General features: G+C 39.3%; 2 protein-coding genes across 4 annotated transcripts in view; one reads left to right on the top strand and one right to left on the bottom strand.

Moving 5' to 3' along the window:
- The first annotated feature begins 2498 nt into the window (after positions 1-2498).
- On the top strand, positions 2499-12701 carry SPATA4 (spermatogenesis associated 4). The gene is given in 7 exon segments (XM_067551705.1): positions 2499-2549; positions 2551-2609; positions 2904-3033; positions 3775-3893; positions 6774-6991; positions 9618-9731; positions 11666-12701. Coding segments are annotated over 7 exon segments (789 nt in total). The 3' UTR covers positions 11764-12701.
- Positions 12702-14409: 1708 nt separating this feature from the next.
- Positions 14410-24044, bottom strand: part of WDR17 (WD repeat domain 17) — a 62314-nt gene continuing 52679 nt past the window's right edge. For 2 of the 3 annotated variants that reach the window (XM_067551702.1, XM_067551704.1), the window contains 6 exons: positions 23511-23652; positions 23302-23404; positions 20555-20656; positions 19196-19294; positions 18781-18964; positions 14410-16998 (listed from right to left, as the gene is read on the bottom strand). In XM_067551702.1, coding sequence (XP_067407803.1) covers positions 16879-16998; positions 18781-18964; positions 19196-19294; positions 20555-20656; positions 23302-23404; positions 23511-23652 — 750 coding nt within the window. In that variant the 3' untranslated portion in view covers positions 14410-16878. Of the gene's footprint in view, positions 16999-18780; positions 18965-19191; positions 19295-20554; positions 20657-23301; positions 23405-23510; positions 23653-24044 lie in introns of those variants that run through there. The other variant, XM_067551703.1, reaches the window with a different exon arrangement.

A 24044-nucleotide genomic window follows, 5' to 3' on the forward strand; every position in this document is an offset into this window, starting at 1 on the left:
GTCTCCAGCAGAATTGTGTCTTCAGCAGAACTAACTACATATGAAGCTAGTGAGATAATTCGGAAACAATCCAAACATTGTAGTAAAAATATTCAGAACTTGCAAAATAGATTCTCTTTACATAGCAAAGGTTGTGGAAGGAAGCCACAGTAAACTATGGAATCTTTCCTAAATGTCAGTTAGAACCATTGTTGCACAGTTATTTATAACAAGTGTCAGCTGGTCTGCTTTGCCCTTATTATTCTTTTAAAACCTTTATATTTAGGCTTGGCAGAATTAGATTTTATTTTCATTTTAATTGATAATTTTGATGTTTATTTCTTTCCAAGCCTACTTATATTGCACTGTAGTTTTGCATGGGTACAAATATACTCTATGATCAAATCCTGAAGTCCTTTGTCAGGGCTGTTTTTTCTGTTCACTGTGCTGCTTAGCACCGCTCAAGCAGTGCAAAGTGGCTGTATTCTGAACCAGTCAGATAAGAATTCCCACAATGTAGGGTGAACTCTTAGCTTGTTTAAAGCTGGCAGAAATGTCACTAGTATAGGAAAAGAAACTGCTCTAACTAACTTATGTTGCGGCTCGATGACTCAGATCAGGGGGCTACAACAAGTTTCCTACCAGCTGCCCCTCCCTAGGTCTCTGGAACAGGAAGAAATCAGCCCTCAATTTTGCACTAGCCTTTACTCAGGCAAAACTTCCACTGATTGATTTGCCTGAGGAAGGACCAATCAGAAAAGAAGGAAGGACTTTAGGATTTTGTTCCAAGGATAAAGACACATTTTTGTTGTAAAGATGGTCCCTCCTTTCTTTTGACTTCTTTGATTTGAAAATATTACTGTCCTTATTCTCCATCACAGAAAAGGAACAGATGGTGCAAAAAATGTTTCACAAAATGCATGACTGAAAGAGCAACCTTTGTATAGGGGAAATCTTTAAAGAATTGTATGTCATTCCTAAAAATAATTATGTAAATGTTTCACATGGCTTTTCTCTGTTTCTGTTGCTAACATGCTCCCATTCTATATAAGAAACAAGCTGCAGTGTTCTTCACTAACTTCAGTTTCTGAGTGATCTCAATGTGGAGTTCCATGTAGAGTGCATTCCAACAATCTAATGTTGAGGTTGACGAAGCAGAGATAATTCTGGCAAGGTCCACAAAGGTTAGAAAAGAGGGTACTTCACTCAACAAGCACAACTGGAGAATGTTTTGTTGGCCACAAATACTACCTGTGCATCCAGGAGTAGTTTTGAGTCCTACAATACCTTTCCAATTGCATAGCTGTGTTAAAAATGACAGTCGCCTTTCTGCAATATGATAAGGGGTTCTGATATAAATTCTACCAACTCTTCCATTTGCTTCCCAGAAAGTATATCCTGTTAACAATTGCACACATTCCCTGCACTTCATTTTGAAATGAATTGTTATTAAAATATCTTTTTGAGAGTCTGTGATGAAAGGAATACATGAAAATCTAATAAGTGAAGAAAAATTCCAAAGACACACAGGTGGCAGGCCTATAAACTTAGCTGAAATACATTTTTATTGTCCAAACTATTAAATATTTAATATTAGATAATAAAGAATCACTTCTGTTAAGTTTATGGGCCTACCACCTGTGTGCCTTTGGAATTTTACTCCCCTTACCAAGATTTCATTTCTTCCTTTCACCTCAAAACCTGAAACAGATATTTTCAGTAATAATGGCTTTGGCTAATACGTTGGAGAGCCTTTGACCTGTTGTTAATGAGTTCAAATCCAGCCTAGGTCACAAAAGAAACAAACATTTTCTTATCACCGGATATATATTCAATGCTCTATGTGAACTGAGCATGGTGATCTCAATAATGTTCCTATTGGATATTCACATTACAAAATATACTCAGTTAGTACTCTTGTTGGCAGTCTCAGTGGATAGACCAATGAGTGAATGGGCTGTGGTAACTGTTTGCTGCTCATGCTGTATCTGGCCTGTAGATAAAGAGAAGATTACAGTCTCTAGGGCTGTATAGTACAGTACCTTTCTCAAGCATTGTATTCATGCAACAAATCTGTAAGGCAGTCATCTCCGTTTATCTATCTCATATGACTCCTTTACGTGTCTCAAATTGATACTCCACACAAACAGATAAGACCATGTCTCTGATGGATAAATCCTGCTGTTTCTAGATGCTGGTTAAATAAATAAAACAACCCGCGGAGCTGGGTCACTGCTGTGTGTGACGCTGGCCTGTAAAGGGGCCGGGGGTAGGCACTATCGGTGTGTACGGGGGTGGGGTCACGGCTGGGACACGAATCCGATTCCGGAGCCGTCGTGTGTGTGGTACGATGGCGCCCCCTGGGAAGGGAGCCGCTGCCCAGCGCAGCCAGTAGCGCACTAGCCTCGGAGTAACGCGGCACCACGGCGGCCGTTGCGGATTTCACGTAGGCGCTATCGCCGGCGGTACAGGCAAGTTCGCTACTGCCACAGCGCGTGCGCATTCATGCAACCGCGCTCATGGGTTTCCTGGCGCGCGTGCGCACTGTGGCCATCCAGAGCACTGCGTTGAGGAGGGGCGCGGCATCGAATAAGTCCCCGCCTACTTCCAGGGTTTGCGGCGGTTGCTTGGTAACTAGTCACAGCCGCTAAAGGACACGCGAACGATCGGGGGAAAAAGAGGGCCCTATTCCGGCGCGAGCGACTTGCGGGCAGTCCCGGCCCCTCGCGCCCCCATGTCGTACTCGCACCCCCCCAGGCGCACGGGGCTGCCTCGCGCTGTACTCAGGTGGCTGCAGAGCCTGGACCTGAGCTTCTTCCCCAGGAACTTCCGACGGTGAGAGGGGGGGCGGGGCGGCCCCCAGCCGGGCGCGGCGCCGCGCGCGCACCGCCCTCCGCCTTACCGTTACTGTCGTTGTTCTCCAGGGACTTCTCTAACGGCTACCTCATCGCCGAGATCTTCTCGTGGTATTTCCCCGACGACATCCACAGCCACAGCTACGAGAACGGCGCCTCGTTGGCCGCCAAACTCAGCAACTGGTCCCAGCTCAACCAGGTGAGAGGCAGCGGCTCTGAGCGGACTGGGGGCGGCGCCCCCTTGCAAAGTGCCCGCGGGGTTCCCGGCCAAGAGCCGGGATATTTCTTCAGTGCGTCGCCGCGGCCCGGGGGATGCGTCGGGCTCGGAAAACTGGGGCAGCGATAGCGGCCACTGGGCGCGATTGGCCGCGGGATGAGGCCGATTGAGCCCTGGCCGTGCCCGCTCTGCGCCCTCCGCACGGGCGGATCCTTGCGGACCGGCCGCCGCCCTCCAGCGCCGCAGAGAGCCGCGGTCCGACGGGCTGGCGAGGGAGGAACTAATGATCGGTCATGTCACTCACCTGGCTACCCTCAGTGACTTGTTCCAGGCACCTGGCCATGCCAGGCTTGAGGCACCCAAGGTTACTACTCGTCACTTGAAAATCTTGGCCTTATGGTTCTTGGATTGCTAACAAATGCAGCTCTTAGCACTCCTGGGCCGTTTGGAGGGGGAGAGGAGGTATGGGTTCAAGTTGTTTTGGGAGCAAAAAGTTTGAATTTTGGCTCAGTTTAAATTTCAGTTCTCACCCCTAATATTGCATAACTTCTTTAATTGCTTTTCATTTTGTTTAAGGGGTGAGGGTTTGGTGGGTTTGGATTGCAAAGGGGCGGAGAGGAAACAAAGGGGGTGATCACACATCAAGTAAAGAGCATAGAAAGATGGGCATATGCCTAAACTGCTAAGAACTGCTAAGAACTCTGTTTTTATTTTTTGTGATAGTTTTTTTCAAAAAGAAAATTGAAGCCTGTCCAAGAACTAATCGATGGGACAATTCACTGTAAACCAGGAGCAGCAGAAATGTTGGTACAAGACATCTACTCAATGCTGACAAACAGTCGGTGAGTGCTGTTTTTAACAGAAGTGTATGTATCAGTTAGGTTTATTGTAGATTATTCACTTCAATAGTATATTAATTAGTAGTATCTAAATATTACTCAAAATCCTCAGATTTCTGAAGCCCTTATGTGAAGTCAACTGGAGTTTTGCCATTGACTGCAATATGGCCAGGATCTAATACCTGGTTCACAAGTGAAATAACATTAAATCACTAGTGAATCTTTGCCCACATCACAAAAAACTCCACAATTCTGCTCTGGTTCAGTCATTGGAAAAGCAAAGGTGCTGCATTCCTATTTAGGTTGCACCCGCCCACTGCTAACGGCCCCTCCCCCAGCCTAAGGGGAGGAGTGACTGGGCCCAGGACTCAACTGAATAGGGGGGATGACTAATGAAAAAACCAGGAATAGGTGTGGGGTCAAAGGGTCAAACAGAGGGAACTGGTAGGGGAAACCGAGCAGAGAACCTCAGACAGTGCCCGCTGCTCCTTGAAGGTGTCTAAGGAGCTGTCGGACGCTGCCCAGAGGAACTCTGCCCGGATGCGTGAGCAGATAGAGAAATGGAAATAGGCTACACAGCCGCAGAGCACCCCCTCAGCCTACCTCCTTTCCCTGGTCTTGTAGATGGCCACTTTGGCCAGTGCTAGGAGGAGGTTAATGAGGAGGTCCCGCACCTTTGTGTGGCCACGGATGGGGTATGCGTAAAGGAACAGGTGTGGGGAGAAGAGCAGCCAGAACCTCAGCAAGAGGTTATGGAGGAGCTGGAACAGGGGCTGCAGCCTGGCACACTCAAGGTAGACGTGCGCTAGGGTCTCCATGCCGCAGAAGGGGCAGATGTCATGGTGAGTGGTGAACCGCGCCAAGTACACGCCCGTGCTCACGGTTCTGTGAAGGAGCCCCCTTCGGGTCAGGGTGGAATAGAGACTAGCTCACCGGGGTTCCTCACCCTCCACAACTGGTATAAGGTCCCACCACTTGGTGTCTGGGTGGGATACGAGGGCGAAGAAGTGGAGGGTGTGGCGCACAAGTGTGCACAGATAGTCTCTCAGCGTGGTGCGGAAACAGATGGTCTGCAAGTCTTGCAGCTGGCTCCGTGTGTGGGGAGGGGGCAGCTGGGGAGGCTCGTGGGGCTGGGGCCTGATGAAAAGATCCGGAAGGCTAGGACTGAGGGGTGGGTAGAGAGTGCCCTCTTGCAGGACCCACTCGAGGTAAACCTGAGCAGCAGGAGGCAAGGCTGCTCTCACCTCCTGGAGTATGCACCAGGGGAAAGGTGCTACACTGACAGTGAGGTATTTAATGTTGTGTGTGAAAGCTTGCAAGACACATAGTATTACCTAGGATCTGTTTAAAGTGGCTATCAGCATGCTTCTTAGCAGCCCTGAAATTCACTAAATAAAATTAAAATAGTATAAATAGCAAACCCATTAATAAAACAGGTTTGGTTTATAAGCATAAAACCACAGGTCCATATGCTGTCCTCTACTTCTATGAGCATAACAGAGTTTATGCTCACAGAGCTAAACTGGGGGATGTGTAATAGAGAGTACCACTTCTACAGAACATGCTTCATTTCCCCCAACCCAGCAGAACTCCAGCTCTGTGGATGTAGCTTGGCATGGCCTAGTTCCGCTAAATTCTTAAACTCTCTGAACACTGTGGAACCTTGCTTGTGTTACTGTAGACAAAGTGTGCAGCAACTTATACTACTTGCTTCTCTGCAGTTTAGTGCTCCCCTGATGAAGGTTTCAGGGGCAGCCAGTCAGGGAAGCCACCGTCTGTGTGGTTTCTGGGGCCAGGCAGCAGTGTGGTTTTCAGGGGTCTTTATATGGTTGCCCCTTTTCTGAAGTGGAACTCAGAGATTTGTGGGTTTAAGGGTTATCGTCCACCAACAGAATTACTAGACAACTCAGTGAGTTTCTAATAATGGCGCTTTATGGGTTCATATGGACTAATTCTGCGCTCCACTTTGACCCCATGAATCACACTAATGGCATAAAGAAGCCATAAGTAAATTGCAAGAGAATTTCCCCATCACAGGAGCAGCATTGGGCTGATATAAGTAGCCTTACATTACCCTCCCTTGCAATCTCCACCATAGTGGGTATGCCTGAAGAGCTGATTGCTGTGCAGTCTTTAGGCAGATGTGAAGAGTCCTATACATATGAGCAGCTTTAATCACATGATTACTTATGGGTGAAGTAACTTGCATCAGTACATGTCTGCAGGGTTGACTCCCAAGATATACAGAAAGCCAGAGAAAGCTGCTGTTCTCTGGATTTGAATATGTTATACAATCATGAATAGGAATACTGAGTGGAGATGGGTCACAGAAGACTCTTAAAAATGGTCCATACTTTGAAAAATGTTTGAGAATTTTGGTCTAGTTGACTGAGTGCCAGGAGCTCCTGTGTTCTCTTCCTGGCTTGGATACTGACTCTGGGGTTTGGGCAAATAACTTAGATCAGTGTTTCTCAATTTCTTTCCACCCTCGGAACCCTTGCGCGCCCATGCCATGCCCTCGGAACCCTTGCACGACCATGCCATACCATCTGCCGAAAAGTCAAAGAAATCTTCCTCTTTTCGGCGGCACGGTGTTTGCTTGATTCGGCGGCGCGCAAGCCACTGATCGGCAGCGCCGGATTTTTCTCACATTTGGCGGCGCGGTACAGTTTCTTCACGGAACCCTTCCGCTCAGCCCACGGAACCCCACCATTTGAGAACCATTGACTTAGATAATACCTTCCACACAATGGAATTGTGAGAGTTCATTAGTAATATGTGACCAGTGACTTGAAAGGTGTTAAGCATAATAAGTGTTCAGTATTTATTAGTAATAATGTAACTGATTCAATAACATTTGCCTTTTTTTTCCCCCCCCTGCAGAATTAAAAATATTCAGGATGAAGTTGACTTTACAGACCACTATTATCAGGAGCATTTACCAATGGTTGCCAGGTCAACAGCTTCAAAGGCTATCAAGAATAACATTAAACTAACTGAAATAATGATAGAGCCCAATATTAACAAAAATAGACAAAAGGTTAATGCTATCATCAATATGCATATGCAACAGCGACTGATAGAGAGGGAAGAGAACCCAAGTGAGTGGTTTTTCAAAGCAAGTATAAAGTATTGATGAATGTGGTGCAAGTGATTGTTTCCCAAGTTCACTGTCCTAATTCGTTAGTCTGATGATTGAAAAGCAAATATTTGAACTGTTTTCCAATGTTTGGGCCAAGCCATGCTTGCTTTAATCATGATTTGTGACCCCACTGAAGTTAGTGGAATTATGGGTGTGAGTAATATGAAGAGGATTAGATCATGATTTTGTGCTTAGGAAATTTTAAAGAAAGCATCATACCACTTTGTGATTACATCATTTGAGGAACCATTTGCAGCCAGTTTCATTCAAAGTGAATAGTGATATTTAGATGATATATTAATATTACAATGATGGAATGTAGCTGAAATAACATATTAAGTTTCCACCATTGCCATATTACTTACAAGTGATTCATCCACATTTTGCCATTCCTTTGTATTAAAAGCTGCTGGTGCCATTAGTTCTTTAGATGACTTAACTCTAAAGAGTGTTGTCTCTGCACCAGAGAGATCTTGGTACTCCTCTGATCCTGTTAGTAAAAACACACAAACAGGGAAGTATTGGACCTAAGTTTTCATTTATCAGGTCAATTTAACTTAATTGGACAGTGAGCCTGGGAAATGGGGTGAGTTGACCCATATTTCAAGTGTTCTCAGAAAGCCTTCAAGGGTGGAAAGTGAAATACATACTTCTAAATCAACTAGTTTTAGTTTGAGCTTGCTTAACTATTCTGTATAAATCTTTTTCACTTTGTGATCTTGAGTGAATTTGCTAAAACCAGCTGGTCTTTTAAATTAAATTACTCTCTTTTAGGCCCTGATCCTGCAAGTACTAACACATGTGCTTAACTTTACTACCATAGATTCATAGAGTTTAAGGCCAAGAGAGAGCATTAAATCATCTTCTAGTCTGACCTCTTGTATATCACAGGCCATTAAATTACTCCATTACTTTTGTATAAAGTTCTGTAACTTGTCTGATTAAAGCATATCTTCCAGAAACATCCAGTCATAATTTGAAGACATTAAGAGATGGAGAATGCACCACTTCCCTTCTTAGTGGTTAACCATTGGAATAATCCTTAACGTTAAAAAAAATTGTGCCATATTTATAATTTGAATGTGGTTGGCTTCAGCTTCCTGGTTCTTGTTATGCCATTCTCCACTACATTTATTTCCCCTTTAGTACCTGGTTTTTTTGTTGCGTAAAGGTGTAACAAGTCACCACTTAATTTTCTTTTTGATAAGCAAAACTGATTGAGCTCTTTATATCATGTTGTAAAGCAACTTTTTTCATCCCTTAAATCATTTTTGTGCCTTTTTTCTGCACCCTTTTAAGTTTTTCAACATCTTTTTTTAAAATGCGGACAACAGCATGTCAAAATCAGTAGCCAACCAAACCAAACCAGTAGCTAACCAAAGCCATATACAGAGGTAGAATCACTTCCTTATTCCTACTCCCTGCTCCCTTTTGCCATAGCACATTACTCCCTTTTGCCATAGCATCTGACTGGGGGCTTATGTTGAGTTGTCTGTCCCCTAGGACCTCTAAATCCTTTCCAGAGTCACTGCTTTAACAGTCTCAGTATTCTGAAATCAATAGAACTATGTATGGCAGTAAAGCTAAGCACATGTGTTTACAGATTCAGCGCCTTAAGCGATAAATCAGCTGCTTTAAATAACATTTTCTAGGAGTACACTGCTAAATTTTGAAAGTATTACAGGACTCATCGATATGGCACAAATGGGAGCTTCAGTCCAGATTGTCAGTAGAAATGACACATGGTCAAAATTTGTCTAAGTTTAGACTTGCAGGTCAAAAGGCTCAGATTTCTATGATAGTGGATGTTCTTTGTGTCAAGTAGTAAATGAAAACATGAGAATAATACTTACTGCTTTTATTCTTCAAAATGCTTTATTTACTGGCCAAACTCAGCACTAATACACCTGGCTGTTCAAAGAGGCACATTGTAATCTATTGAAAAACAGCTTCTCATGCTTATTTAAGGATAAAACCCATCTCAGATTAAGGGCTGGTGATACACGGAATTTACATCTGCATAGCTGCATCTTTTCGGGGTGTGAAAAATGTTCACCCCCAAGAGATATAGCTGTGCCAATCGAACCCTGGGTGTAGACAGCACTGGATGAAAGAAAACATTTTCATTGACCTACCTACTGCTTCTTGGGGAGGTGAATTACCTGTCCCAGTGGGAGAACCATTCCCATCAGCATAAGTAACATCTACAATGAAGTCCTAGAGTGGAGCAGCTGCAGTTGTGCCACTAGCAGTTTGTGTAAACATACCCTTAATCTTCCTGCAGTGTTATTGCTAATACATGTCATATCACAAAAAATCAGACAAACAAAACATACACAACAAGGTGCACTGCCACCTTATAAATGTATTTTGTGTATCCCTTATGTTTAGCTTTTGGAGACTAAAATTACATTATTTTTTGCCAGAGCATTTTTTCTTTTGCTAGACTCGGTGATGATCTTGGTTTCTTACTTTTTATAGGGAGGAATATGTTTTTTAAATAAGAAAAAAAATTCACTTTGAATAACTGGACAATTAATTGTATGACGGCTATGTAATGAATGAATTGTAATTGTGTTTTGAAGAGCGGTTTAACATTAAACCAAGATTGGCAGAACGTGCTGTTCGTCATCCAACTGCTGTAGGTCCCTCTGGGAGTGCATTTAACATCCAGAGAGAGAAACTTTCTTCCATGTCAAGTAAGGTTTCATTTCTATCGCTTTCATTGGATTATTGATTTGTTTTGTTTTACTTTGTTTACAAAACTTTGATTATATGGATAAGTGGTCTTTTAAAACAGTCTATAAATGGCTTTTAAAGTAAACTATTGGACCTTATTAGAAAATAAATACTGTGTTTCCACATAAAGTTCTTCTGTGACTCAGAGGTAGCAGCTACAGATGTTGCTTATATTTCAGGAGTCAAAATTGCTTTTCTTCCACACCAGTGTGTTGGGTTACGATTTAGGACTTCCACCATACTTAGTAGCATACTCTGAAGGTAATTCCTTCTCAACTGTGTAGTGGTAACAGATGTTCTTTACTTGCTCCTCGATGGATAAATCTTGCAGTCCTTACTGAAATAGAACTCCCAATGAAGTCAATGAGAATCTTGCCTGAGTAAAAACTGTAGGATCTGATCTGGAGTGCATGATACTCTTTGTAGTGATATCTTGAAGGCAGACAGTGAACCTTTGAGAATATTAGCTGAAGCTTTTCCTCACTGAGAAAAAAGTAGGGGATATGAAAAGTTACCTAAGGAATTTTAACTAGTTAGATGAGGGGTCCCCAAACTTTCAGCTGCGAGGGCCACACCACTCAGTCTTGCTCTTATGGTGGGCCGGAGTGGCTGGGCCCATGTCATGTGGAAGGGGCAGGGCAGGGCCGAGCCGAGAGTGGCACAGCTCCGGCCAGGGTGCTGCTAGACCCATGTAGGAGAGGGGTAGGGGGGATCGGGTGGGGCCAGGAGGGGGGAGCGGGTTGGTCAGAATGTGTTGGTGGGTCGGATGTGGCCCACGGGCCGTAGTTGGGGGGCTCCTGAGTTAGATGGAAAAGCTTTCAAGACACCTTGAGTGTTTCATGGCCACAGTGGACTGTGTTGGAACTGATCAGAGTTGTGCAAGGGTGAATATTAGTTGGAAGGATGGTCCAGTGGTTAGAACTCTATTCTAGGTCTTGGGAGACCAGGGTGCATTTCTTGTTGTGCCACACACTTCCTGTATGACCTTTGGCAAGTCTCTCTATCCTTGGGGTCCCCGTTTGTGAAAAGAAAAAAAAGGGGGGTAGTAATTGTTATGGTTACAAGACTAGCACCACCTCTGACCCCTTCATTGTTTGAATTCACCCCCTCAGGTGTTGGGCCTTATGGATAGAATTGTGCAATTCTCCCACTCTTAGATCAGATCTTGGGCTACAGTACCCTGTTATGAACTGTGCTTACCCCAGCAAGTTTGTCTGGGTTAGATACCTGTAGTTCTTCCCTTTGGGAACTTGTAACCAGTGGTGCATAGAGTGACTAGACAGCCTTCTTGAACCATAGTATTTAATCTGAACTGTAGGAACAAACATGACATAAAAGAAAAGGGATTTTAAAACAATGGAAGATTCTAAACACAGAGAGTGTTGTTGTGGCTCAGTCCATTCTTCCAAACAATCAGCTCCCTCCCAAGAAAGAAGAATTATATTATTATTATTCTGTTATAGAAGAATCCAGTAACAAATCTCCTATGATTGTTCAAGGTATTCTATGGCCTGCTCTGGTTTCTACAGTTTTTGTAGAGATTTAACTGTTTTGGTTAGGGGTGTGATTTTTCAATCAGGATAGTTAAATTTGTCAATCTCCTACAGTGGATGCAGTATAAAGGTGCTGACACCAGTGGAAAGAAACTATGCTGGTATAAGCAACTTTATACCACTTTAGCTGCATTTATGCTAAGGGAATTGTACAACCGGAACTGGTTTAACTACATACCAGTATAGTTAAATGGGTACAAATTTTGTGTGTAAACAAGGCTGGTGTTTGAGATAAATTTCAGTGTATTCAAGAGGACATGGTTTTTATAGTTAAATAGTTGTATTTAATAAATCAGCAGCAAAAGTACATTGTTGCATTATTAAGTTGCATCTTTTCTTAGACCTAGGGCTCCCAGAAATCAGAGGCAAAACTGGTGTTCATTTCAAAGAAATCCAGGTGAAACAAGCTGACAGATGCTCTTTTACTGTGGATGTGTAAGTGTGGCAGCTCTAAGAACGTAGACAAAAGGACTCACCCTGAATAAGTGTCTTGGAGACACCTCAACTTGAAAAAGTACAAGATCAACTTTATCTCTACAATTCTTTGACCATATCCATTGGGAGAGAAATGCCTGACTGATTTTAGTGTTTGTTAAATCAGAGCATTATTTTCTTCTAGTAAATGCCAAAACAAAATATGATATTGGAAAGCTGGTGGCTGTAGAAGTTTGACAAGCTAAAATGTCACTAAACAAAGCAGTATCTAAAATATACATTACAGTTGTTTCCCCATTGTTAGAAGGCTTCCTTCAGTGACTTGCTATGATAGTTGCTTTTACAGCTTAACCTCGTAGGCTTGATTACTTACTAGATTGAGTTGTTTTTAATATTTCAAATTCTTTAACAATATTCCTACTTATGGATTGCAGTGGTGCAAGATCAGTAATGACGTGGTCAATCTTTTTGCACATTGTGACGTGTGATGAGTTTAATAAATTTGACCGTTGTACTTTGTGACTTTGTATCTTGATCTACTGTGCATTGATTTTTACAATCTTTTCTTTGTTTGAAATAAGATTATTAATTTTTAGTAATATATCTATATCAAAGCAGCTCATGGCTTTCATTTCCTTCATACATAAGTGTACGGGTCTGAAGCGTTCAAAGTAAATAAACCTAATTTGATGGAGAAAAACCTTTCCCTTCACAGGCTTAGAAGTTCTTAACATCCAAATTAAGGCAATTAAAATAGTTTCTTGCATCAGTGATTATCCTCCTTATGCATGCCTTTCAAAGGATGTGTAGATCTTTAGCTCTGTTGCAGTAGAAACGTTTTTTCAGTGTCACATTAATTCATGTACATTTTGAAGGTGATTTTTCAGTGGAAAATTAGGAGCATTTAAGATAAGCTTAGAAACTATGACAGCTGAAAATGCCCTTGGAAATGATTCTGTTACATATGTTAACATTAGTGTAAGGTAATGATATGAATAGGGAGAGGAGGAACTGATAAATCAAAATGTAAATTATTATTTTTAATCATGATTTATTTCAGCAAGCAGGACACCTTGCTATAAAATCATCTATTTTATCATTTTGCCTTTGTACTTACAAATCACTAAAAGTTTTTCTGAAATCATTTTTTTAAAATGGTGATTTGCAACTAAATATTTCTTCACACTAAATTTGATTTTGGCTTTTTTGGTTGTGGGGTTTTTGTGTTTTGTTTTGTTTTTTTAAATTTTTTTGACTAACCAGGAAGATACATTATATCTATACCCATTTAAGCTGATACACAGCTTTCATAGATGCCAAGGCCAGACAGGAATATTACGATCATCTAGTCTGACCTCCTGTGTAACATAGGTCATAGAAATTTACAGTTATTTACATTCTTAAAAATGTAAAAATTATTAGAAAATGATGCATTTCTTAGTAGATAAGTGTTCTATTTTTGATTTGTGTCAAGTTCTATTTCAGTGGAAATTGAAAAATAAAATGCTGTTTTTCTGCATTTTAATTAATTTGATTAAATAGAACTACTTTAAATGTGCTTAAATTATCAAATTTTTGCATTTGAAACTAACTGTTTTATTAAACAACAGGAAGCATTATCTGTTGTTAGTGAATTTAATTGATTGTTTCTGGTCAACATATCCTTCAAAAATTTAAAACTAATAGATTTCATCCTCTAATTTTTATTTATAGATTGGAAAACAAGCCTTTCTGCTTTTTCAGCTTCCAATCAATTTCTTAATTTTGAATGGGCTAATCATTGTACTGAACTAGTTACATAAACTGAAATGAAGATATTCTCTCTGCATCTTCAGAAGAGGCAACTGCTATCAAAAGCTGGTTTAACCCTTCAACAAACTCTGGTTCCAGGTGGTTAGCTAGTGACTTCCAGCTGTTCTGTGATCTGACTAACTTTAAAGCTTTACATCAAACATGCACTGCTTATTTTTTGTGTTCAATTTACATGATTTTAATATAGTATAGGTTTATCAATTTCAAAGTAATTTTAAATAGGGTTTTTTTAATTACCTGTATTTAATTTAAAAAAAATTGGTTTTAAATTATATATTTTTATTTGTCCTGAATAGGCAGCATTGTGGACTTTACACAATTTTTATTCGACACCTACACACCTGGAAAATACTTTTTTTTTTTAATGCCATGTCATGAGTTTTAGGTGGGACACCACTTGATTTTTTTGCAGTCTTGCCTTTTGATTTATTGAATCACTGGAATTTGGTAAAGTATTTTGTAAGTTCTTGTCCACTTTTACTTGTAGGTATTGAATAAACTTAAGAGTCAAAATCTGAGCTTTCCAAAATTAAATCTAATATCAGAGCATAAAATTAGATTTTCCTTTAAGGTTGGTAATAAATTTCAGAATTTGATGTCTCCAGTTTCTGAAGCTAAGAATAGTAATAATTTTTACATGTTTTTCTTCATTTTCACAAACAAACATGACTTTGGTGGAGATATGTTAGCAGTTTAACACCTTCCTAAAATCACAAAAGATTTTTCAGAGTACCTGATACGGGGGTATTAAAGTTTTATGGGTTGAAATATTTCTGCCTAGAAATCTACATAGACATTCAGACGCTGTATAGAACAAAACACAATTATTTGACAGAGAAGATATCAAAGTTTTGGTTTTATTTTTAATTTGAAGGGAAAATAGCTACAGTTGAGCAGTCCTGCTTGACAATGAAATCACATTTTAGCAAACCTGAAATTTTCGAAAACATTGATGCAGCTATGTTTTGACAGTTGCGTCTATAACAGTAAATGCACATTTTACAATAGTTCTTATGTTTTTTCCCCCATATAGGGTAAGGACTACCTTAAAGTTGATGCAACATAATTTTTGTTCACAGAAACTGGTAGCACACATATTCCTAAATATAAAAAGTGCCCTTTGACTCATTTTTTATACTCTAAACCTAACAATGAAAAAATAATTTACCTTCCTCACTGTCTAAAGAGAGAATAGATTTGTCTTAGGTTCCAGATTAAGGCACGTTTTCCACAACTTGATGCAGTTATACTACATATTTATAATTATTTCAAGATTTGAATACAGCAGTCTAAATCTTCAGGATATTACAGAAGATTTAAAGAATAGAGTGGCAGTTGAGTCCAATCCTTCAGATCCCAATTCATGCAGTTAAATAAACATTGAGGTTTATGATCAGTCCTCTCCATCTTTCTCCAACTGTAAGTGTCTATATTTCTTTTACACGGACATCGGACACACAGATCACCCAGCACACGGTAACTACTGATCTTCGATTCAACAAAAATAACCCATCATATATTCTCAGCTGGAGAGTTTAGAGTTCTTCCACAAGTTAGTACTGTGGATCTTTTTTCTGAATTCCAACTCTAATTCCCAAAACTCCATATAGTTAAAGAGATACAAATCCCAAATGGTGGAAGCAATAAAACAGTACTTTCCTCTCTGGTATCTAAATAAAGGTGTAAAGATGTGCACTGGTCCTTACAAAACAAGGGCTGGTATTTAGGATGTACTATTTCTGTGAGGCCAAAAACTCTAATAAATAAATTTAAGAAACACTTTGTAGAATAAATTATGAATGTTAAACTTTTTTTTTTAAAAGAAAAGTGCTTTTTCATACTTCATGTTGAGTGAGGTATAGTCTAGAATATGTGCTTTGGGAGCCAGGAATTCCTGAGTTTTAACTCCCTCTGTACTTAGGGCAGATCACTTCACACCTCTCTCTCTCTCTGTTTCCCCTTAGTAAAATGAGAACATTCCTTACCCTACCTCCTAGGGATAGTTTTGAGGATTAATTACATTGGTTAGGTTTGCAAGGCATTTTAAGATGAGAAGAGCTATATCTTATGTTACTCCTATTTTGTAGAGGTTACTTAAAACATGTTCAGCCATTTTTACTGTTATCTCTATATTCTAACCAGCATAACTTCTTTGGACAGTGGGGGTGAGGGGAGGGGAGTGAAGATAACAGTTAAAATAGGTTTCTGATCACTGTGCCACTAACATGATGATCAGGGAACACAGTGAAAGGATTTCTAATGCCGTTTGATGGAAGAACAATTATATCAATGATTGGTCTTATGACTATTTGATATTATGCATAATTTTTAGAATAAAATACTCATTCTATTGCCATCATTTTTTCTTTCATTTGGGAACATATTATTAGTCATAAACTAACCATCTATTTAAATAAAGCAGTGCCCACATAGTTATTTATCAGGTCCTCAATACCATACACATTTTTACAATCTATACAAAATTAAAAACCAAAATTTAATTTACATAATGTATTTCAGTAATTTTCATTAAATAAGCTGTTTCATTACTTACAAGCTATTTATTAAAAAAATAAGGTTAATAAAATCCATTGTAGCTCTCATTAAAATATAATGGGGGAATTGCCAAAGATGAACTTATTAGAAAATATAATAATTTATCCTACTTTAGATATTCATCAAAATGTAACTACACAAGTAGTTACTATGTCTGACTTCTTTTTTTCCTGTTAAAGCTTAAATACTTATTGTATGGAAAGATTTACTTAATTAAAAATCAAAGTATTTTGACTGTTATTTAATTTATACGATCACATTTTACCAAGTATTAGATACAAATAAAAGGGGATACAGAATGTATGAAATTCAGTTGTATTACAGTGGCAATTCATAAAAGCATACATAATTTGTGTGCTGATGTATTTAAAAATGTTATGAATTTCAGAGTTTTAGCTACCCCAGTATTTTGATAATGTGCAGATCTTTCTTTACTTGCTTTACAATTTATTTGTTCACAAAAATTTACTGAAATATTTTTATGTTGTCTGACAACAGTATTCTCATCTTTTAAAAAAAACCATGGCTGTCAATTATGTAAGTTAGGACATTTTTTCTTTGGATTATCATATACTTTTTTTATATATAAAAAATCCACTTTTCAATTTCTCATTTACATTTTCCAAAATTCAAGTAACTATCCTTCAGGAAGAATCAACTGCCATCTTTCTGTCCTTCAACAATCAAGGTTAAATTAATGTTAACCTACAGGATGTTACATGTTTTAAGTACTACAGAGGAAAATGTCTTATCAGAATGGGTTGAGCCGTATTCCTGTTCCTAATGGGGAGAAGGGATTCACTTTGGCCCACATCAAAGCATCATTCAGTGAAATAGCTGATTTTCCATCTTCAAGGAAAAACACTGGACCCTGTGAAAGTTTGGGGAAGGGAGGGGAGGAAAAAGATACATATCATGTCCCCATACATCCAGAAAAAATGCAGTCTAGCAAAAGCAAATGCATATTTTTACTTCGTCTGAGATGAAAATGAATAGAGATTACAACCCTAGTGTATGTAATAGGTACAGCCAGGTAGTTACTCATGATATCATTAAGTCTGATAAACTTTCATACTCAATTTATAATGTGATACTTATCAGATAAGCAGCTGTGTCCTAAAAATCTACTAGCCCAAATTTCACATTTCCTAAATTCTTGAGTTAGATACATCTTAATAATTTGGTCATATTCCCAAACTATTTCATAGTTAATTAATTCTTCCTGTGTGGCTATTGAGAATGCATACTCCAAAATGTGTATGACAATGGGTTAATCACGATTATCAAGAGAAGATGGTCTTGTAGCTAAAGCTTAGAATTGGGAGGCATTAGGTCTGGGTTCTGTTTTGATGTTTCTCCGTCTTCAAAATACAGGTAACAATACTTCCCTAGTTTTCTGGAAGGTTCTGAAGCTTACTGAACGATAACATAGCGTTATAAAGTGGTCTCAGATCATCATTTGGAAAACACAGTGAAGTGCATAGTATCTCCATTCAATGGGAGGGTTACCCATTTGCTAATTTAGCCAAGTGCCATGTTATTTCAAGGCCCCAATTCAGAAAAACACAAGTATGTGTTTAAGCGCTTTCCTGAACAGGGGTGCTTTCCTGAGTTAGTGCCAACATTTGTAAAAATTTGCAATCAGAATTTAATGACTTAGTGTGTCAACTGTGGCAGCAGGGTATTCACACTGGAGTGAAACTTGCTTTCATCAGAGATCATGCTGAATCTGAGTCTTGAGTCCTTCAGATGATGATGCAAAATTTGCCTCATCAGAAACCATCCCTGAACATCCTAGTTGCTCTAGGGGCCTGCATCCTGTTTGTGGGGCAAACCACATAGACTTCGCTACCTGTAAATAAGTGTCTTCAAATTGCAGTATGGTCTGGAGCAATGTGCATTGCAGAGTTTAGAGTCTCCTGTCTATTTCCCTATCTGTAAAAATGGTAATAATAATACATACCTCACAGGGATGTGGTGAGGATTAATATATGTTAAATACTATAATCACAAAGTGTTGTATAAGTGATAAATGTAATTGGATAGTCATGTTTGAAAGTGTATCCTTTATACTATTATAAAATATGGGGAGAGGAAGAGAACTGTCCTCTGAAGGATCATTGATCATTAATTCATGTAATGGCTCCTAGGAACTATAGTGGTGGGCATTCTAGAAATGCATATTATAACACATATTTCCAACACATTAAGGACAGTATGTAGTCTAAAATAAAACCTTTTAATTGTTTTCAAGTCAAATCACAGTGAGGAGGTTGGAAATGGGACACATACATTAAAACAGTGCGTATACACTAAGATAAATTTCTCTTATACAGACCAAACACTTTTGACTGTTCCAATTGGGGATTTCAACCATTTTTATCTCATTAAAATTTTCTTTGCTGTATGACCTTCTGTGGTTAAGGACAGTGTCCTTCAAAGCAAAATGGCAATCTTTGCCATTGCAGGGTACTCCAGAGCAATATTCCATACTTGCCCCTTCTTCCTGAGAAATTTTCTTTCAGAACACTAAGCCTCAACTTGATTTTTATTCAGTTTCTTCACTTGAAAACAATTGGTTTGACCATCTTAAAAGAAACTGTTATTTTATTAAGTATTCCAAGAAGAGCACCCAAGCTCCATAAAATGGTACCTGTATCCTTAATCCTGTCAAACAAGAGATGTGAACATCTGAGTGACTAGGGAGATTGGACCCAGTAACGTAATCTGGTCCAATCATTCCCTTAAGAGGCTCTTCTTTTATTCGTGATACCAAGGTTGAATAAACCATTCTCTGTGATTCGGATGGAGGGGTATATGACAATTCATCAGGAGATCTGTGAGTAAAATACATTTCATTTTAAAATATATATATTCATTTGCAGTACACCTCAAGATGCACAAAAGCTAACAGAATATTATTTCAAAATGAAGTATCTTCATTTTTTACATACATTGATATATTCACATTCTACAAAGAAAAAAAATGGGATAAAACACTTTATTTACAATGAGCACATTTAAATCATAGCAATTTCTATTATGATAACTTTATGTTTCACACCTACTTGTTGACTGACTGAGTACAAGCTCTCCAAGCATCTAGTTCGTCAGAGAGTTGTTCAATTTTCAGGGGTACAGATACCTCTCGTCGTTTTAAAAGCTGACTAAAAAGAAAGAAAAAGTAATTAAAATTTTGCAAATAAAATATCTTCCTACAGGAAAAATTAAAATAAAAATATAGTGTTAGAATTGAAGAGAAAAGACGCTAGAAATTAGCAATATTAATTTGTCTTTGAATAAATGTTGAATTGACCATAATTTGGGTATTTTTTCTGTAACACTAGAATTAAATTTAGGAATTATTAGTTTTTATATTTTCACATATAATTATCTTTATTTAACACCAGAGTTTTCCTTTGAGATCTTTTTTAAGGCTATAAATATGTTTTTTTTAAATGGCAGTTATTGAATCTTATAGGAATTATGCGCCTTGATTTCAATAGGTATTACTGACTGATGTATATTGAAATGATAAATAAATACAATATCTGAGGAAGTTGGAGGGCTAAGTGGATCAGTGGAGTGTGATTTAGCACAACTTCTGAAAGAACCTTGTTTTGTTTGAGTACATGTGCAAATAGGAATTTTCAGAAAACTAACACTGGACCTAATTTTACATATACCAGAGCAAGATAAAAGGGACAGCTTTTCACTTTACTCAGTCCCTGATTCTACAAGCATGCATGTACATATGTTTAAGCATATATACAGGGCCATTTGATTTTAATGGGACATCTCACATGCTTATGTGCTTTCTTGGATTGGGGCCTAAAAAGCTAGAGATCAGAATGTGGTGGATTTTATAGGTCTTGCAGGGTCAGGCTAAAGAAATACAACTTTTGAGGTGCCTTCTTGTCCTGAATCTTATATGGATTCTGTAAGTCCCAGGAAGCCTCAAAGCTTGATGTCTGAAGTGTCACAAATAGGTTATTACTATTTATTTTTCCTTAGCTTCTTGTTTCTCTTATAAAAGAGAATATCTCATCCTATTATTTTGTTTCTCAAGTCAATTTCAGTCAAATAAAATGGCAAAGTATAACTGACAATTTATGATTAAGCAAGGAGAAGATCTATTTTAGAATATCTACTTGTAAAAACAATCTTATCTTTCAGGACCACAGAGTTTGACTGAGGCCCAAATTCTGCAATAGCCTGCTTTCTGGCTGACCCTTGTGCCTGTGCAAGACACCAAAGAAGCCAATGGAGCTCTGTGTGAGCACAGGAGAACATCCATATGCACTCATTGCAGGAATGGCACTTTAGATTGATAATCCCTTTGGGGCAGAGACAGTCTCTTACTATGTGCCACAATCCTGACTGAGGCTCCTGGGTGCTACTGCAAGTAGGTAAATAATTAATATTACCTGGTGTATTCATAAAGTGCAGGTACAATGCTAGCATACTGTCTTCTAATAGCAAGTAAAGCACCAATGTAACCAGACAATATCAGCAGCTCATTCCGAACTCTAAAAATAGAAGAGGATCAAACACAATCAGAGAGTCAATCATCTGCAGAAACTTTAAACAGACTATTATTCTACTATATAATTTAAAATATGGTCTTATCTGTGTATTTCTGTAGGAAATATGTGTGCTACATGGCTGATTACCTTTACGTTCTAAACCAGATAACTAAACTACACCTCATCTGCTCAATACTTATGCCATTGATCGATTTTTATTTTTTCCTATTCTTCAGAATAAAAGGTGCCACACATGGACTCTGAGCATTTTGAGTTATTTAAAATAAACTCAAGTACAAACTTCAGCCAGCTCACTCCTTTCAGCTGCCTGCAGCTCCACAGACAAACAATATGATCCCCACATATCAGCCAGTACAGTACTTCATTCCTCTCCTCAAAAGCCAGGTGGTTACAGGGCTAGATGCACTTTAGATCCCTTTTAGCTCCTCTCAAGTGACAGGCCTGGTTTCCCTGTACCTGTCTCCAGGGTGGAATCTAGTGATCCAACCACTTTGGAACTGGATCTCTGGGTTGCAGCATCTGTTTCTCAAGGGTGTTAAAACGATAGGGTCACTAGGTTTGGCACCTGTAAACTCTTTATGTCCAGGAGCCTGCAACAGCAGCTAATTAAAGTGACAAAAACAGCTTCTTCGAAAGAAAGCATATTTTATTCATTAACTCAAAAAGGTACAGATTATGCAGAGCAAAGGGTAAAAACAAAGGCCTATATGAGTATTTTCCCGTACGTAACTTTTAACTTTTCCTTACAAGCTTTGGTAAATTCATCCATCTCTGGGTTAGAAGAGACAGCCTGCTTGCTGAATCTTCTGTCTCTGTCTGTCAGAGACTCCCCACCAGGCAGCCTTTCACAAATCACACCTCCCGCTCCTTGTTTCAGCAGGGTCTTTTAGAGTATGTCTACACTACAGTAAAACACCCATGGCTGGCCTGGGTCAGGGTCCCAGATCCTGGGCTCCAGTCCAAGCCTGAACATCTACACTGCAATTTTATGACCTCACAGCAGAAGCCCTGCAAGCCCGAGTCACCTGACACAGGCCAGCCGCAAGTGTCTGACTGCAGCATAGACAAACTCTTAAAGGTTTAGTATCCCATTTGATCATAGGCTCAGGTCTGGGAAATATAATCCTTGATAGCCTGGACGGAGCCATGCAGGGGAATTCTCCTATTAATGTCACCCAATGTTCCCTTAAGGAACTTTTTCTTTATCATTGTTTTGTTCCCTGTTTGCTTCTCCCCCCGCAGGAGCATCCTCTGATTTTATGCAGTAAGGCAGGATAATGTCAATTAGGCAAACTGAATGCATTATATCTTATTTATAATCAATAATAGAACTCCCTCATTCTCCATACCAAGCAAAACATTTAGGTCCTGCAGCATATTCTTTAAGTCCTCAAAAACAGGAGGGCATTCCAGAGCTCTTATGGAGAATGCCCCAGCCAGCCACCTCTCCCTCTGTTATGCCGAGAAGGATTTACCAACAGTTTCTCTGCTGATTATGATTGCAACAGTATATTGGGTCTAGAAATGGTCTCTCAGACTACACCTTGGCCATTTAAGGCTTAATAGGTTAAAGCCAACACCTTTACATCTATCTGCAGAGCCACATGCTCTCTACAGAATGGCCTAGTTACCAACCAGGCAGGTACCTTCTGCACCAGTTCCAGTTTCCAAATTAATTTCAGATGTATCCCCACAGAGTGCACTGGGATACTCTTACCTTGCAGTGACAGGCATGAATGAGAGCAGCAAGATCTGAATCCAAAAGAGTATGTCATGCTCATTTGGCCAGATGTAGATAGTAAAACATCTTTTTTACCATGACAGTCACTTCTAACTGCAATCATTAGTCTAGCCAGACTCTAGTTATTTAACAGTGGCAACTGAACACCCTCATTTTTAGGTGCAAATAAAATCTTCACCAGCTCTTTGGGTTGTTTCTCCCAACCTACCATCATCACCTGTCTGTCTTGTCTGGATTGAGCCTCAGCCAGCTTGCTCTTATGTCCCAATTTCACCTATACACTGCATCAGTCTCTCAACTGCTCCTGCTTGGTCATTTGAGTTGGAGACATAACATTTAGGATCATTAGCCTGCTGAAAACAATGCTGTCTGAGTCTCTTCACTAGCTTCTCTAACAGGCCAAATATACACAATGATACAAGAGGGGCAATGAGATGGAATCCTGTAGGACTCTACATGAGAGAGCCCTTAGAGTTGACAAATAATTGCCTAGTACAACTCTTCCGGGACTTCTCAGCCAGAAAAGGATGAAGCTACTCAAGGCAGCCTCCGCCCCAGCTATTCCTGCCTGAGACCATTTATGAGTACCGCTATTACATATGCAGATAGGTTGGCCTGAATCTGAATTTAGGACTGACCTTCAGTCCTAACATTTGGAAAACACCCATTGGCTCAAAGAAATGTGCCTATGTTAGCACTGCCAGATTAGATCATATGGTTGTACTTGTTATGTTTATTCAGATGGTAAACAGCTATATTGTAGAGATATCCAAGTGATTGCTAGTTGTAGGAAAGAAGCAGAAGACATGACTGTAAACAAGGAGAAAGAGTAATCTTTAAAAAAGAGGAAAGCTTCAATTTTATAGTCATGGGAAAACATACTCACTCACTACATTTATGCAGCACTAATCTTTCAGTGCGTATATAGCTTAGAAGATCAAGAAAGGGACACACTGAATCCAAAGTCCAATCTGAGCTACTAATTTGTTCTGTTGAAAAATACAAACAAAATGTGAAAACACGATAAATACCAAAGCAGAAAGAAACCAAACAAATGACTACATTGAGATTGGTTTCTTCTATTCAAAAGCATACCTTTAATGTATTGAATGCCAATCGGAAGGGCTTTTTCTGGTTCTGTACTTAACAAATAGTATTTTATGGTTTCAAATATGTCTCCATTTGCCTGAGCAGTCTCTGCTAGTTGCATACATTCTTCTACACCTGGTAGATTACACTGGAAAACAAAGGTTTTACACAAGAAATAAATAGTTTTGTTTGAACATGGTAAGATTCAAGAAACGGCTGAAGTTCACATACAGCATAACGAAAACAGATTCTCTCTGATCTGAAGAAAAGATCATTCTCTATTTGAAGGGAATAAAGGTGTTTTTCACGTACATCTAATCCACCACTAGGAGAGAACAATTTCTCCCCCTCTAGATGGGTGCATATTGCTAGAGTCAGTAGGCCAAATGTCTGGTGTATGTCAGCCTTAGCATCTAAGAACTTGGTGAGATCTTTCTGTGACAAACACATTGTTTAAGAAGTGACTAGATGAGTTTGAGTCAAAAGTATAGCAGTCAGTGGAAGCAGACTCTTCCAGACCGCAGAGGAAATCTTCCAGAC

This window comes from Emydura macquarii, unplaced genomic scaffold (assembly GCF_026122565.2).
Source record: "Emydura macquarii macquarii isolate MOO-44397 ecotype Brisbane River unplaced genomic scaffold, CSIRO-AGI_Emac_v2 contig_1363, whole genome shotgun sequence".
Taxonomy (NCBI): Eukaryota; Metazoa; Chordata; order Testudines; family Chelidae; genus Emydura; species Emydura macquarii.